Raw genomic sequence first — 17,814 nt, 5'->3', positions numbered from 1 at the left:
ATCAAGTATTAATTGTTCCGAGAAATAACATTGGAATGAGAAGGTTGATGTTCCAACTTTATACGCTGAATTATCGGCATAAAATGAAGTTGTCGTTGTTGTTTTGTTTTAGTTGGTTTGCATCACTGCTGAAGCGTCGCCCTCGGAGACTACTTTTCTGTTTCCACACATCAATGAAGCCAATGGTTTTTGTATACCACTTCCCTCCTTCCACATTTTCATTTTCACTCTCATCAAATTTTACTATCCAACTTTTCTCTTTCTTCTTTTTCGCAAACCTTATCCTACATTCTGTGTCAAAATAATCGAAAATGTGTAATTCAATGTGTAACTCTCTTTTCTAACAATTTCTATTAAATATTTTTAATTAGTGAATAAAGAAAGGGAATAGAGAAAAAACAATCTGGGAAAGATGAAAAAACAAAGATAAAAATAATATTATAAAGTTATGTAAGTAATATAATTCACGAAGCATATTAGAAAAAAATATCACTACTCTAATATACTTTTTATATCGATCATCACATTGATACATTAGTAAAAATTCTCGTATTACATGAAATTTGTTACAAAATTGTTAAAATTTGAAAGAAAAAACTTTTTCTGTTATTTTTCCTAAGAATTTTAATTGGGATTATTCTTTCGTGAATAATTATTTCCTACAAAATTATAAAATTTGTAAGTATTTCCTGTAAAATTTGTTGTGAAAAGTGTTTTATATAAAATATTTTGCAAAAAAAAAATGGCAGCAATTTCTTGCAATTTTTTTTCATAACAAATTTATAAGTATTTCCTAAAAAAATTTTCAAAATAAAATTCACAGAAAATATGAGTATTTTTAGTAGTGATACTGGAAGTGAGATTTGGTTAAAAGTAAATATATAATGTGTGATTTTACATTAATTGATATGAAGTCACATGGATGTGTCACATTTTATGGGACAAAGACTAAAATAGATGATACATAACACATTTTATATTAGCTATGATATATATATATATATATATATATATATATATATAGATATATATATATATATATATATATATATTAATATTATGAGATCGAGCATAACAGTTAATTTAAAATTCATGATTAGGTCGAGATGAGACCAGGATGAGGCTGAGATTAGGTTGAGATTCTCTCCAAAGTGTTAGTTAGTTCAAATTGTTTGCCCCTTTAACAAGGTGATACTCTCCTCTTTGTACCTGACATTCGTCCGACTTGACATCAACCTCCTCTAAATTCGTGGAAGTAAGTGAGTCTTCATGGGCTGACGTGACCTCGATCTCTGTGCGAGGATGTGTCGTTTCTCGTAGTCGTTGCCTAGGAAAGGTGGCGTGGGCTTTCGAGATGTGTCGTTGTCTAGTGTTATGTTTTAGGTGTTTCTTTTTTCTAAATAACGGATTATATGAAATAATATAACCAATATTTCTTCATTTCATATTTTGGTGAGAAAAAAAATTCCTTGGTAACAAAATTCATAAAAGGAAAGGAGAAGTAATTCGAGAATGGAAGAAATTAAACACTATGAATATTATATCATAACTTTCTTAACTAAACAGCAAACTAAAGATATTAATATGAAAAGAAAAAAAATAAGAAAAGAAGATACATCAACGGTCATATACTTTAACATGTTTATAAATACAAAGAGTAAGGTGAATAAGAAAAGAGATAGAGAATGATTACGAGCACAAAGTGAAATACACAAAACAAAAAACATGAAAGAGAAAAATAAATAGATGAGTAAAATTTCAATAATAGTAAAATATAGTATGTGCGTACTTAGTTATTGTAAAATCTTTCACATCGTGAAGTTTACATGAAGTATACACGATTGAGCTTTATTTGTACTCTCTTACTTTGAGAGTGTTTCTCATTGTTTTATTTTAGAGTTCTTGATTTTGAGGGAGATTATAAAAACTATTTATATTTAATTTTATATAATAATAACAATAATTATAATTTTATTAGTTTTTGTTATCATAAAAAAATTAAATACAATATTTTTATTAACTTATATAAAAATGTTGGGATTACCTTTACATATTTATTTTTTTCAAAAAATACTAAGTTGGTCCTCAAATATTTTTTTAGTATCATTGTGGTTCCGATTTTTGAAATAAATTAAGCAATTTGGTAGTATTTTTAAAATATTTTTGAACGGAATCAAGGTTTTGTTCATCAATATTGAAATTGTGAATAAATATGATTTTCTTTGTTGGTGTAATTGATATAATCCTAGTGTTAATTTTGATAAAAATCATTGCACCGCTTCAAAAAATTTAACGAAATAATCAAATTGTATCAATTTAAAAAAAAAATCAGAATCAAATTGAGAAAAAAAAAACTAAAGGATTAACTTGATAATTTTAAACAAAAAAAAACTAAAATAGTAATTCAACCAAAATTTTAACATTCTAAAATATTAGCCAAAAATCCGTAAAAAAGTGTTCTGTATTACTGCTGCTGAATCAAGAGAGGTAGACGTTGCTGAACGAAACATGTCTATTTTTAAAAAATGCAATGTAAAAATTGTAGCAGTTTAAATAATTGACACAATTTTTTTTTCATAGTTTAGTATAACAGCTGAAAATGCGCTGCCAATAAAAATTATATTTCTCGTAGTGGTCAAATGCGTTTGCATTCAATTAGACTGAAACTTTACGACATTATATATGAATTTAATTTGAAAAAGTTTTGAGCTAATCGGGTTACCGTAAAATGAGTCTAATTACTAGCATAGCATGTTTAAGTCCCAAAAGCTTGGAAAATTGATGCATTTAAAAACAATAATTTATCCTTAAAATGTTTTTGGTGTTCCATACATTTCTTACAATTTCAATAAATTATCTTACAATCAACAGTTCTCATGCATGCTTGTTAAGTTGCAACTGCATTTAAAGTCAAGATTCAACTATCAATTAAATTCAAGCAAGCAAGCCGTGATACATTGTGTTACGTTTTTGAAGTTTGGTGTTCACCCTATCCTACTACAAATCTAGAATGGGGTTGGTGTTTAACAACTTCCATCATTTTATTTCTCAGAACACTTCATTAATTTTGACAACATTCCTAACATGTAAAACCACCCACGAAACAAGAACATCCTCCATGGAAACAAAAGTGTTTCAAAAAAAAATTGCTTCTTCGTAATTTCTTTTCTCAATATCGTACAAGAACTAGATCCTATTCAAATCATTGATTGTGCATGCAATCTTTGACAACGATGTTTCTCTAGAACAGTCAATTATTATGGCCAATACAACAACAATCATATACACCCTAGAAAATGGCTTTGGGTGCACATGGTGACGTATAAGAAAAAACAAAATATTAAGAATATTAATATATATACTTTTTCGTAATTTTTTTACTTACTGATTTCTCATCCCTAACCGCAACTTTTTGTTTATTGATTGAATTCTCAATCAAAAGTGTTGAATAAAGGGATGAAACACAGCATTTATTCATGTCAAAGCAACAAAAGAGAACCAATTATTTTCTATGAGATGACAGAAATAACCAAAATTTTCCACGAATTTCAAGTGGCTTAGATTTCAGGCTTTTCTGTTAATCCACCTGGTTTGGTTCGTAGAGAGTGTGAAGGAGTAAAGATAAGCAGTTTGCATGGGGTTGTAATTAATTTGCTTGATTATGAAGTTTTATTATTAGGTTAAAAATAAATTGATTTGATGGGTTCATAGACTTACGAGAGTGGATTGTGTAACTTGTTAGATTTTGTGTAGTTATCACACATAGCATTATGTTTGCCACGACCATTCTAACCCAATGAGTGAGCATAAATATATATATATAAAAGTTGTCCACTTCAACAAACAATTTGGCATTTACCCACTGATTCGTAGGTTTCACCTAAATGTCGAAGTGAACCTCAAGAAACAACCATCCTTAATTTTTATGTTTCAGTACAATTTTAGTACCATGTCAAAGTACATGTATGCCTATTTTGTAAAGTTCGGCCTCTTCCCTGATTAACATCTTTCATATGTCCTAATTAAAAATCAAGCATAAGAATGAAATTATTGGTCAAAATTCATCATATGTGTACAATATAGAGAGAGATAGAGAAATAAATTCTTTATATGTGATGAGTAATTTTTTTTTTAATTATAAGACTAATATAATAATTTTGAAGTGATAATAATGATGATGACTGTGATAAAGGTTGATCGAAAAGAGTAAATAGATGCAACAACAATCCGAACATGAATACATTTTTAAATAATATTTATGTGTTTTTTTTATTAAAATAATTTATTAATGTCGGTTTAGTTTTGACCTATGATATACAAATAAAATACGTGTATTCGATATAATACATATTTGAAATGTGAATACATTTATTTTGAAAATAATAAGATACGATATGTGATATAAAAAATATATAATAAATTCTTAAAAACATAAATATATGATTGATATTTTGTGAATCCAAACTAAATCATATATGTTAAATGTTGTTAATATAAAAGTTATAAATTATTATCATTATAAAAGTATTACTATTTATATATTGGATACTTCATTGATAAGTATTATAAAGTATCAAACACATATACGTATTGAATTGAATATAAGTACGTAGTCTAAAATAAAGTGTTGGTATGTGGTAAATTTTGATTAATTATGATATCTTCACCAAACCAATGAAATTTTCAAAAGATAACTTTAAATTGTCATCATGTGTAAACATTATTTAAAAAGTATTAATGTAGTTAATCTCATTTTCTAATCATTTCACAATTGATTTTAATATTTCTACAAAATTAGCCTTCGAAACTCATCAAATCTTGTCCAAAATGTCGGCTAAATGGTTTGCATCCAATAAATAAAAGTTTGAGAAATGACTCTTCTCGCATTCCGGCTCATTCTTTTTAACATCTTTTTTAACTATATCTATATAGTTATATGTGATGAAACGTTCTAAGTAATTATTGAAATAATAGAATTTAATGGGTTTATGCAGCAATTGGATATAGTTTTATTCATAACATTCTAACATTGAAATAATTGCTAAGATCAATTATTAGGTATTGTTTATATTAGAGTATAGAATTTCTGTCAAGATTTTGTTTGTAAGTATGTTAAAAGGAAAATATTTATTTAAATTGTATTTGAATTTAACTCTTAAAGTGATAAAAGAGTTTTCATATATATTTGAAAATATTTCATTGTATTAATTGTTAAAAGGAAAATATTTATTTAAATTGTATTTGAATTTAACTCTTAAAGTGATAAAAGAGTTTTCATATATATTTGAAAATATTTCATTGTATTAATTGTATTTAAATTGTATTTGAAATATTTCATTTTTACATGGATCAACATATAAATATAAAAACATCTGATAAAGTTTTTCAATTAAAACAAGAAAAAAAAAATTTCAATATAGGTTATACAATAAAATTGTTAAGTTTACGAACCATATCCCAAAGATGAAATATCATATATGGTGTAAGTGAGAATGTAAATGATTTTGAAAATAAAATATATAGTTGGTTTTATTATTATTTATTTCTGTATCAAACTCAAACAATTAAAAAACAGAAAGAAATTATATTTGTGGAACACTCATTTATTTCATCCATTATATATTTTTTCTATAATTTTCGTTTATATTTGTTGAACATAAAGGCATTGTAGAATAACTTTTATTTTTGAAATTTGTATCATTAACATCCGTCAAATTTACACAAAATATATTAAAAATATTTTATTTAGTTTCGGTTTAATTGATACTAAATTAAATAGTTTATAAAATAAAAATATGTCAAAATTATACTTCTTCAATTAGAAAAACAGTGATGAATTAACATAGTTAAACCGATGTTACTTAAAGTTGATTTTCAAAAGCTAACACAAGTGTTCATGAATTTAGAGTCGCATGCACATACCATACAAATCTGACCGTAATAATCATTTAAAGTCGGTTAAATCGATATTAATAACTATTTAATATCAACTAAGTTGACATTGAACATCTATTTTCTTGTAATATAAAAACAATAAAAGAATTATATTTTCTTTTTTCTTGAGGATAAAATTAATAAGGAACAATGTAAACTTGTCATATTGGTCTATAAAAAATTCTAACAAAACTCTTGAGTAGATAGATGTGTGTTTCTTGTGAGCCAACCTTGTATGAGGTTTTAAGTCCATGTTTCTGTGTCCACATTATAAACAAAAAATAAAATGGTCTTCACACAGGAAAATTGAAGTTGTCACGTTAGAGGATGACTTCACTTTTCACATAACGGAAACCGTCTTCACATAGGACGACGACGTTGTTTATTTAAAAAAAAAAAAAGAAATCAGTTGAGTGGAGGACAATTTCACTTATAATGTCGTCTTTCACCCTAACGACTTGATCATGTTTGTCAAAAAAAAATTCAACGGATCCTAATTTACAAATTTAACCTCAAATGGACCATGAAATGCAAAAAAGCCAATTATCTTATCATTCTTTTTATTTGTTCCTCTTATTTACTCATGTTGTTTTCATTTAAAATTATTTAGGTTAATGTTTTCTTTAAAAAATTGTCCCTGTACGTAGCTATCCTTTTGCTAGATCTAAGAAAATTTATGCATTTTGATCTTCAAGAGAAAAAATAACTATGAAATGTTTGTTCATTGGTTAATAATATTTCAATAATATGAAATTTATGGTGTATTTTTAGATGATTTGAGATAGAAAACACTATGTTATATAAACTTGTTTTTGTCATGGTAGGCATAATAGCATTTTATTAAAATTGAAACAAAATATTATTATACATATTTGATTTAGACTTCTATATTTATTTTAATTATTAAATTTAATGATAATAGTATTTTATTTATAAATTTATGATATATTTATTTAATAATCTTGATCTAATTTTTATTATGTTATTAAAACAGTTTTAACTATGTTATTATTATTGAACTATTAAATTTTGAATAATAAATGTTGATTGCTTCAACCACAAACATGATTTTTTAACATCCACTAGTTTTATTTCTAGACTGTTCTAGAATTCACTGCATGCAGTTGTTGTATTGTAGTACCCTCCCTTTTCGTACTATGTTTATTTCTTCTTGTTCTTTTTTTTTTTTTTTTTCTTTTGCTGTAGTACTACTGACTGCAATGAACCCATTCCCATCAATTTTTGGTGTGTTACAATCTCGCAATTAACTAAAGCTAACAAAAGTATATAAGATTTTGTCAGTTTCACAAGCAACAATAATCATAATTGAATAATCGAAGAAAATAAAAATAAAAGGAAGCTTCTATGCGCAAGAATTTTTAAGGTCTGAAGATTCAGTTTGTATAATTTAATCAATAAAAAATGATTTGGGACGTGGGAGACACTAACAACACAACGAGATTGGAATTGTTTTATTTAACAAATTAATTAAAAACCAACTATGATAACCTACTCTAGCTATTACTTGTTTCTTTTCAAAAAGATAATGTTTGATTTATTTTAATTTTATAAAAAAAAATTGGCAAGGTATGTAATATAAAACTTTTAGATAATAACCAATTTTAATGATGAATAATTATTAATAACTATAGTGACTAATTTAGATACCAATTTAAAAAATTAAAAATGATTGGTTACTAAAATAGACACTATTATATGAATAAAATATCATAATTAGTCACTAAATTGGTTTTTAAAATTAGTCTACTCTAGTTTTGGGTATCAAATGAAATTGGTAACTAAAAATTAGCTACCTAGCTTTGGCTACCAAAATGAGTTAGTTTCAAAATTAGTCTCTAATTATTTAGTGACCAATTATAGTTTTTTATTTATAATAGTGATTATTTTAGTAACCAATAATTTTTAATTTTATAAATTAGTATATAAATTTCTAATTCATTTTTCAATGATTTGAACTAACATATAGCATGATATTCTATCACATACGTACATTAATAATCTAGATAAAACATTTGAATAACAAAAGAGATTATAATATATTGAAAAAGTTTTACAAAATATTAATTCATTACGTTCAACCCTAATGAAATGAAAGTTTAGCTATTTCAAATGTTCATTTTTCTACACAAAAGTCTCAAGAATACCAAATTAAATATAATTTGAACGAAAACATAAAAGTCTTACATTTTTTAATAAGAAAAACACATAAGACATGAATAATAAGTATTTATCACACTTATCAATTATACTAACTATTAATGGAGGAAACCGGAAGTTAAAATGATATAAAATATTGTTTTTTTTTCATAAAAGAATAAAATAAGAAATTAGAAATATTCTAATTTAATGTATTGTAACAATCATTCTAATGAACATCTAATTGCAAAGTAAATGTACGGTTAATTTGACAATTATATATGTTTGCAACTTGTACTAATGTTCGATTTAAGAGAATAATTCACAAAGTTTCTTACATTGACCACAATATTATATATTCTACATGACATGTTTACCCTAATTTAAAAATTGATCTAATAGTTATTTTAAGGGAAAAAAAGTCTACTGAAGCATCATGAAATCATAGACATCCAAACATTTACAACTGAAGAATTTGTATGTTACAACTACAACTTATAATCTAAACAAGTGATAATAATAGAGACATATATATGTAAATTATTTTAAACTTAATAGCATCCAACAACTTGAAAGAATGTAGTTCAACCCCTACCACTGGACAGTGTCAATAGTGTTTGCAAAAGGACAATATTTTAATTCATATGACACAATCATGTTCTTTCTTAATGACCATTGCTTACGTTAATTTCACTTTGGTTATTCCAATTTTAGGTCGCCTTAAATTACCTTACACCTTGACCTAGCTCCATCATAGCAACCAAAATTTAACTACTCCATTTTTTTTCTGTATTTTTTAATTAACTATTAATACAAAATCATAAAATTTAGTCTTTTATCACGGTGTAGTGTGACTGCTATTTCCAACATGTTCTTTAAGAATTGGACATGGATGAAACAATATAGTTCTGAGTAACATGTGATAACAAGAACCTAATAAATGCATATTGCTGCTATCGTGTTATTACTTACGGCTTTAAATAAAGTATTGACGAAAACATATACATACATTCTGCATTATTCTATATTTGTGATTAAAATTATGAGTATGCATAAATGGCAGAGAGATACGGTTCTTGTTATCGTTGGAAGTTTGAGTAATATATATATAAAGAATGTGGGAGTGGTTTTTTTGAGTAAAAAAGAATACAGAAATTGAAGATCCCATTTCTCAACTACTCTCTTAGGTGCGGGGAAGACCAGATTAGCGTTGAAATCGTGTGCGCAAATTCGTTGAGAGGTGTTTGTCTTGTTTTCCAACCATTGCGTTTCTTTTGTTTTAATACAAACTTCCACGACCAAACGTGTGAACCAAAAACCCTCTCTACTCAAACCTTTTGCTTCTCTCTCCGTTGAGGGAGAGAAAGAACTCGCTTCAAGAATTAAACCAACAAAACAACGCATTGCAAGCGAGTTTACATTTGTTGATGAGGACGTCGTCGTTCGGGAGATGCAGCAGCGCCGAGTTCGAACTGCCGGAGAGCTTCGGCACCTCGTCTCCGACGGTCGGGGGACGCGCCTACGGCGCAATGATGCCGGTGTTCCTCAACGACCTCCGGAGCAACCACCACAAGGAGCTCGTGGAGATCACGCTGGAGCTCGAAAACGACGCGGTCCTTCTCTGCAACGTGACGCCGGCGGCCGCGTATTCCGCTCCCAATGCTTCTCCATCGTCGAGCAGGGGAGGGGGTGACGACGGCGCCGGCGTGGCTCGGAGCCTCTCTATTACGTCGAGGATTCGGAGGAAGTTCCCGTGGCTGCGGTCGTTGTCGTCGGCGTCGGTGGAGAGTGTCGCCGCCGCCGAGGATCCGGTGACGACGGCGCGAAACGCGCGGAAAATGAGAGCGAAGCTTGAACGGACGAGGTCGAGTGCGCAGAGAGCTCTGAAAGGTCTGAGATTCATCAGCAAGTCCGGTGAAGCCAGCGAGGAGTTGTGGGGAAAGGTGCAAGAACGTTTCAGCTTGCTGGCCAAAGATGGCATGCTCGCTCGTGAAGACTTTGGTGAATGCATAGGTAATTAAGGTTACAATTTAAGTTAAATTACATTTTTAGTTTAGATTTTGAAGGAGATGCAATGCAGTTTTAGTATAATAATTATAAATTTTTGGCAAACTGAATGATGAAAGGGATGGAAGATTCGAAGGAATTTGCAGTGTGTATATTCGACGCATTGACTCGGAGGAAGGAAAGGAGAGTTAGTAGCATAAACAGAGAAGAGTTGCACGAGTTCTGGTTGCAAATTTCAGACCAGAGTTTTGATGCTCGCCTGCAGATTTTCTTTGACATGTCAGTTTTTCATCATCTTTTCTCTCCTTTTCATGGTTCTCATTAACAAAACAAGTTCATCAGATAATCTCATTTCTATAATTTGATAACTGTTAACTAGTATGTTTTGTGTGTAGTATATATAAATAGTTAGAGTTATTTAATTTGGTACGATGGAGCTTTTAGAGTTACAGAATTTGATAGCTAGAATAGTAGAGTAAAGGGACACATGTTGAAAAAAGACCAACCCTGGTCTAAACGTCTCTCTTAAGCTTCTCTGGTTTAAACTGTAGAGCCCGTAGTCTATGCTTCTGTAGAAGACACAAACAAAAATAATGATATCTTATCTATATGTACTATTATTTTACACCAACCCAGTATCTTTCATTTCACTCAATCTTCAAAATAGAATTTTTATATGTTGTTTGTTGAATTTTGTGTAATGTGATTCTAATGACATTTTTACTTTTGAATTTATTGGAAAAAAGTAAACTATTATTGTTAGTGAATGATATTGACTTGAAATTAATTTGTGACATATTAATCTTCATATAAAATGTCTATAGATAATTTCATTTAATTGAGAGTGAGAATAAATAATAATGTATTTAAATATGGCAACTTCAATGTAATTGTTTTTAAATCACCAGGTTTGACATTGGTCTTCGTTAAATTAATTTATTTCAGGGCAGACAGTAACGAGGACGGAAGAATTACTAGAGAGGAAGTACAAGAGGTAAGATTTAAGATGTTTAAGAAGTACGTGTATATCCAATAAACTCTTACTATTTCGTAAAGTTAATCTTTAATCAAGACTAATCTCTTCTCATAATCGTGTCTAACCTATGACACGTAATGTTAAGTTTAGCAACAACTTCTTAGTAAAATCGTTTCTCTTATAGAGAATTTATTATTTTATAAAAAAAAAATGCTTATACGGGATATTGAAAATTGAATGGGAGATAAAATAAAATAGTATTAGAATTAGAAAATAAGAATTTTCCAAAATTTGCTTCAATTGATTAATTAGGTATGAATTACTTACTATTATTATTTTATTCCTCGTTGAAAATAGAAACTGTCCTATCTATATATATTGTGACCATAGGTTGGCTATCTTTAAGCAATAGTTTAAAAGATAAACGGTACGAAAAATGTTAATGACGATAAGGAACCATAGGTTAAACTTTAAGCTTTTAAATACAGAGTTTGATATGACGTTTGTATAGCTAAATTTTACCCATATAGAATTTTTATGCCATATGTAGCTTGAAAATTATATCTAGTCATCAGTATATGTTGACTAATTCTTTAATGAAAACTCTTAAAAATAAATATGGACAAAATAAAATGGATCTTCTAAAATTTTATTCCGTATGTAATTTGAAAATTACTTTAAGTCTTCTTTTATGTTTGGATAGAAAAAATAAAATTGATCTTTTTTATAAATTAAAATCAATTTATGCATAAGTTAAAACTAAATTTTTTAAAAATTGTATAATAGAGTTTTTACAAATTAATTTATATATAAAACAATTTCATTTTATGTATAAATGAAGTGAAAAAGTTAATTTTATCTTTTATAAGCTCTTTTAGAAAAAAAAAATGGTAAAAGGAAATTTGTATACTATTAAAGTAACTTCACGAATTACTTGGAAAACGAAAGTAGAAAGAGTAAACAGAAAAAAAAATATTAATTTAATGCGGAGAAGACTGTATTGCTCCTCACATTCATCCCGCAAATAGAATCAAATTTTAAAATACATTACGATGTATTCATGAATCATGAAAAAGAGAAAAAAATAATTAGAGAATATTATGTCTGTTCATACGCTCTGTTTTTAATCTTATTCAACAGCTCATAATGCTCAGTGCTTCCGCAAACAAGTTATCGAAGCTAAAGGAACAAGCTGAAGGATATGCTTCCTTAATAATGGAAGAATTAGATCCAGAAAACCTGGGTTATATCGAGGTAAGAGTGAGAGGAAAAAGTCAAAACTATAATATAAATATTCTCTCTCTTAAATCTAATTAACTTATTATTGAAATTTTAAAAGAAATTATTTATAAATTATTAATATTAAATTTGTATATTTTTAAAAATTTATTTTAACATTCATAATAAATAATTTTATGAATTTTAGTTACCCTTTTTTCATCTCTTTTATTATTAATATTTAATGAATGAATAGACTAAAATGATTGCCCTTATTCAGCTGTGGCAGCTAGAAATGTTATTACTAGAAAAAGATAGATACATGAATTACAGCAGACAACTGAGCAGTGCAAGCGTAAATTGGAGTCAAAATATGACTGATACAAGGTCTGGAAATGATATACAAAGATTGCGCAGGACCCTCCAATGTATTGCATTAGAGTATTGGAGAAGGGGTTGGATTTTGTTATTGTGGTGGGTTACCATTGCTACCCTCTTTGGCTGGAAATTTTTCCAGTATAGAAACAGATCAACTTTTCAAGTCATGAGCTACTGCATACCCATAGCCAAGGGTGCTGCAGAGACACTCAAGTTCAACATGGCTCTCATCCTCTTACCAGTCTGTCGAAACACTCTTACATGGCTTCGTTCCACCGGAGCCAGGAAGTTTGTGCCCTTCGATGACAACATTAATTTCCACAAGGTAAGACCAACTTCGGATATTTCTAAATGTTGAAGGTTCTCTTACAGGTTGCCACATAGTTAAATCCATTAACTCCTGGCTTTGACTTTTGTCCCTGTCGTTTTCTACAGATGATTGCATTCGCCATAGCTGTTGCAGTCGCCGTTCATGCGGGCAGTCATCTGGCGTGTGATTTCCCCCTTCTCGTGAACTCATCTCCGGAAAAATTTTCACTTATATCTTCAGATTTCAATAACAAAAGACCCACGTACAAATCACTTCTGACCGGAGTAGAAGGCGTAACCGGTATCTCCATGGTTATTCTCATGGCCATCTCTTTCACTCTAGCAACTCACCACTTCCGGAGAAACGCTGTGAGGCTTCCTTCACCCTTTAACAGATTGACAGGCTTCAACGCATTTTGGTACTCACACCACCTTTTTGCTCTCGTCTACGTTCTGCTACTCGTCCATGGAACATTCTTGTATTTGACCCATCGGTGGTACCACAAAACGGTAAGAAAATTTCAACTGCTATGAACAAACAATAAGCATGCGGATAAGTTGAAAGTAATTTTATTTCCTTTTTGATTCAGACATGGATGTATATCTCTGTTCCTCTGCTGCTGTACATAGCAGAGCGTACTCTACGCACTCGAAGATCAGCACATTATACGGTGAAAATTCTGAAGGTAATCATCCAAATAATTACTCTATCTCCTTTTCCATCTTCCATTTAGCTTAGGATAAGGATCTATAAAGATATTTATAACATAAGAAAAACTTGTTTGTTTCGGTACAAATTTCCTATCACTGATCTAGCAGGTATCGGGGCTACCAGGAAATGTCTTCAGCTTAATCATGTCTAAGCCTAATGGATTCAAGTACAAAAGCGGACAGTACATATTTTTACAATGTCCAAAAATCTCTCCCTTTGAGTGGTATTGTTCTAGTTCTTGGATCTATTGTAAAAGCTATAGACATGACTACAAAAGAGCAAATTCAACTTAAATATCGTCTTGAAATACATTTTAGGCACCCATTTTCCATCACCTCAGCTCCAGGAGATGAGTACCTAAGTGTTCACATCCGAACAGTGGGAGACTGGACACAAGAACTTAAGCTTCTGCTGACAAAAGATGATGACAAATTGCCTTCGGTTAAACGTGGTGCGACGTTTGGTGAACTAATGCAACTGGATCAAAGAGGGTAAGTAAAGGCCAGATTTTTATTTTTATTTTTTCATAAATAGAAGGACAAAATGTTGTTAAAGTTTTGATCAAAAGGAGTTCTAGTAACTAACTATATTCTGAAAACAGTCATTTTGTTCTTCCTATGTTTCAATATCATAAATTGTTATAAAAAGTAGAGATTTGTTTGACAGACAACCGAGGCTGCTTGTCGATGGCCCTTATGGAGCTCCAGCACAGGACTACCAGAGCTTTGATGTACTACTCCTCATAGGATTAGGAATTGGAGCAACTCCTTTCATTAGCATTCTCAGAGATCTTCTCAGTAACACCAAAACACTGGATGAACTCGGGGTAAAGTGCATACTCTGGCTCCCTTTTCAGAAAATAGAATTATTCCACTTCCATCTTCAGTTATCAATTTTTATAATAAGGTCAGATGCAGGAACCATCAAACACAGAAACAAGTCAAGCAACCAGATCAGACGAGAGCTCCAATAGTTTTACATCGTCAAACTTAACGCCCGGAGGAAATAAGAGATCACGAAGGACTACAAATGCTTATTTCTACTGGGTTACTAGGGAGCCTGGATCTTTCGAATGGTTTAAAGGAGTAATGGACGAAGTTGCAGAAATGGACCACAAAGTAAAAATAATAATATGGTGTTCATAAATAACTCTTGACCCTACTTATAAATAGTTTACCAACATACTAACTCTCCTCGTTCTTTTGTTTTTTAATCTGATTCAGGGGCAAATTGAGCTCCACAATTATCTTACAAGTGTCTATGAAGAGGGGGATGCGAGATCAACCTTAATCACCATGATCCAAGCACTGAACCATGCCAAACATGGTGTTGACATCCTATCAGGCACTCGAGTAAGATCTTCAATACCTGGAGTTTTCTGAACACAAAAAGAACAAGGTTTATTGTCTATGCTTATTGTGATTGCACACCTAAACATTAAAACGTGACCATTTTTCCTTTTGTTGTTTTCCAACTGTAGGTAAGAACACACTTTGCTAGGCCTAATTGGAAAGAGGTTTTCAACAAGATTGCCTCCAAACATCCGTTTTCTACAGTAGGTAAATTGCTAGCTACAAAGTGCAGAACCGTTTTTAAGTCAATTAATAATATATATTAATTAACCACTGTTCAATATGTGTTGGAAGTCATGCATACGTCGACGAGAGATAAGTAGATTCACGGTATATAACTAAACGCGATCCCCACCTTATAAGTCGATTTTGTGAGATTGAATTAGATTTAAAATCTACTTTTAACGTGGTAATGAGAATCAGACTTTCTTGGAGATATATTTACTTATAAAGCTTGATCCATATTTTTGACATGCCAATAATAGTAAATTTGAACAAGAAAATGTATCAAACTTGCAGGGGTGTTCTATTGCGGGATGCCAGTATTGGCAAAGGAGCTAAAGAAGCTATCAGTTGAACTCAGCCACAAGACAACTACACGCTTCGAGTTTCACAAGGAGTACTTCTGATATAGGAAATCAAATCTAAAAAACTTTTGCATATTCTTTTGTATTTACAAATTAGATTATTCAAAAGGGAAATTAAGAAATGTTTAGGCCCTACTAAGAAGGAAGCAACTTGTAATTATAGTATATTTGATACGCAAATACAGTACAGTAAACAATCCAATAACAGAGGAACACCATGATCTGAAAACTGCCAACAGTGGAACTGTGAAATCCTCCGGTAAACTCTACCAGCAACCTATACAAAAAAAGTGCGTACGCCACACAAATCTTGCACATTTCCCGTGCGCGACCTTAATCCTATCACTAATTGCTTCTTCTTTTTCTCTGTAAATTCTAAAGATTAGTTCATCTGTAAAGACTTTAAGATTTACATTATGTTCTAATCCTATAAGATTGTTGATTTAATTTTGAAAATTATTAGAATATCTCTTGTACGATCGGTAGAATACTCACATTGGTACTGTTTTTGGTGAAATTTTTTATAATGGAAAATACATTATTTCAACTAAAAGTAAATAACATTTTTATACACCTTTAATTTCATCAGACTAATAATTTAAACGAATTTATTATTTTAAATGCATTAAAGTAATTCAAAAACTGAAGAAAATCAAATAACTAGATTTTTTAAAAATATAATTTATTCAAAAAAGTTATATAAATGCTATTTAAATGTAAAACTATAATGCACAAATATATAATATATGTATTGAATATGAGATGTATATAATATATGGATATATTTATTCTAGAAATAATAAGATATCATACATATGATATAGCATGTTGAAAAATATATACAAATTATTAAAAACATGATATATAATTACTACTCTGAGATTTCACAATAAAATTAAATATATTAAATATTTTTATTATAAAAATTTATAAATTATTATCATTATATATAAATATTATTATTTATATATTAGATATTTAATTCAGTACCATTAAAATATTTTAAAATATTAAATATAGAAACACGTAACACGAATTAAAATATCATAGTATAATATAATAACAAATAAGAAGTAAAAGACAACATGAAAGTAAAGTAAAAAGTAATGAAAGAAAAAATATTGGATAACTAAATTAAACACAACCTATAAAGAACTCCATTACCAAAGGATAGAACAAAAATTTTGATGAGCATGGACACAAATACCACTTCTTTTGTATTCTGTTTGTCCACATTTACATATATCTGTTTCAGAATATATTAGTCATCTCTTTAAATCACAAATAAAATCGTATATATAGATTATATTAAAGTAATTATTCAGCTATTTTTAATAACTACACTATGCTTCTTTCATAATTGGAGAAGACCATTAAGGCAAAAAGAGAAGAAAGAGCGAGGAAAGTTTATAATAAATTTGTTTGATTTTAAAAAATAATTTAAAAAAAAAATTAATGTAAAAAATAAAATTTCAAAAATGTAAATTAAAGTTAAAATCAAATTTAAATTAAAGTATAAAATTATTATAAAATTTTAATAAATAAAATTATATTTCCTAACAAAAATTTAATAAAACTGTATCGGGCACCGAGATACAGGAAGATCGGAATGGTCGGAAAGATCAGAGAAATCGGAAAGGTCGGAGAGGTCGGAACAGATTGTGATCACGGTTGAAATGAAAATATTTAGAGAGAATACGCAAATGCAGTCCATGCATGCCCAAATCAATATATGTGATTCATAGGCCCATAGAAAGAATAAAGAAAACTAACTCACGAAGAAACTGACTTTTAAATCCCTAGATTTTAGGAAGTCATAGACTGTATTTTAGGAGTAAAATAAGGAACAGTGGCATAGTGAAAGTGTTTAAAAAGCGGAGTCCAGTACAAAGTGTGTGAAGGGAAAGAGGACATAAAAGCACGATTCAATGAGGTAAGCAGGGACGGAGGGAGAGAGTAAGAGAGACAAAGTTAGAGTGAGAGAAAGAAAATAGAGAACAAGAAATTATATTGTTTTGATCTGATACATTTTCTGGGTCAGAACAAAAACACATTATCAAAATTTAAATAAATAAATTTATCTTATTAATTATTTCAATATTTTATTTAAATTATTCATTTTGTTATAATAATAAAATATATCAAAATATTTAATTATTGAATATTACATATCATTTTAATATT

At 29.3% G+C, this 17,814-nt stretch overlaps 1 protein-coding gene across 3 annotated transcripts; it reads left to right on the top strand.

The window, feature by feature from the left end:
• Positions 1–9,268: 9,268 nt before the first annotated feature.
• LOC114162234 (respiratory burst oxidase homolog protein E) lies at positions 9,269–16,086 on the top strand. 3 transcript variants are annotated; one of them, XM_028046058.1, is made up of 14 exons: positions 9,269–10,104; positions 10,218–10,377; positions 11,044–11,092; positions 12,215–12,328; positions 12,573–12,995; positions 13,106–13,489; positions 13,570–13,665; positions 13,799–13,914; positions 14,009–14,182; positions 14,358–14,517; positions 14,603–14,809; positions 14,915–15,043; positions 15,172–15,246; positions 15,563–16,086. In XM_028046058.1, exons 1-14 carry the CDS (start codon positions 9,519–9,521, stop codon positions 15,602–15,604), a joined length of 2,715 nt encoding a protein of 904 aa, XP_027901859.1. In that variant the 5' UTR covers positions 9,269–9,518; the 3' UTR covers positions 15,605–16,086. The 3 variants fall into 3 exon arrangements, with proteins under 3 accessions (XP_027901859.1, XP_027901857.1, XP_027901858.1); XM_028046056.1 differs by having other exon boundaries at positions 9,270–10,104; positions 15,172–15,250; XM_028046057.1 differs by having other exon boundaries at positions 9,271–10,104; positions 14,609–14,809; positions 15,172–15,250.
• Positions 16,087–17,814: the final 1,728 nt, after the last annotated feature.

Source organism: Vigna unguiculata, chromosome 9 (assembly GCF_004118075.2).
Source record: "Vigna unguiculata cultivar IT97K-499-35 chromosome 9, ASM411807v1, whole genome shotgun sequence".
Taxonomy (NCBI): Eukaryota; Viridiplantae; Streptophyta; class Magnoliopsida; order Fabales; family Fabaceae; genus Vigna; species Vigna unguiculata.
Note: the sequence above shows the minus strand (reverse complement) of the source record. Positions and strands in the feature narration are given on the sequence as shown.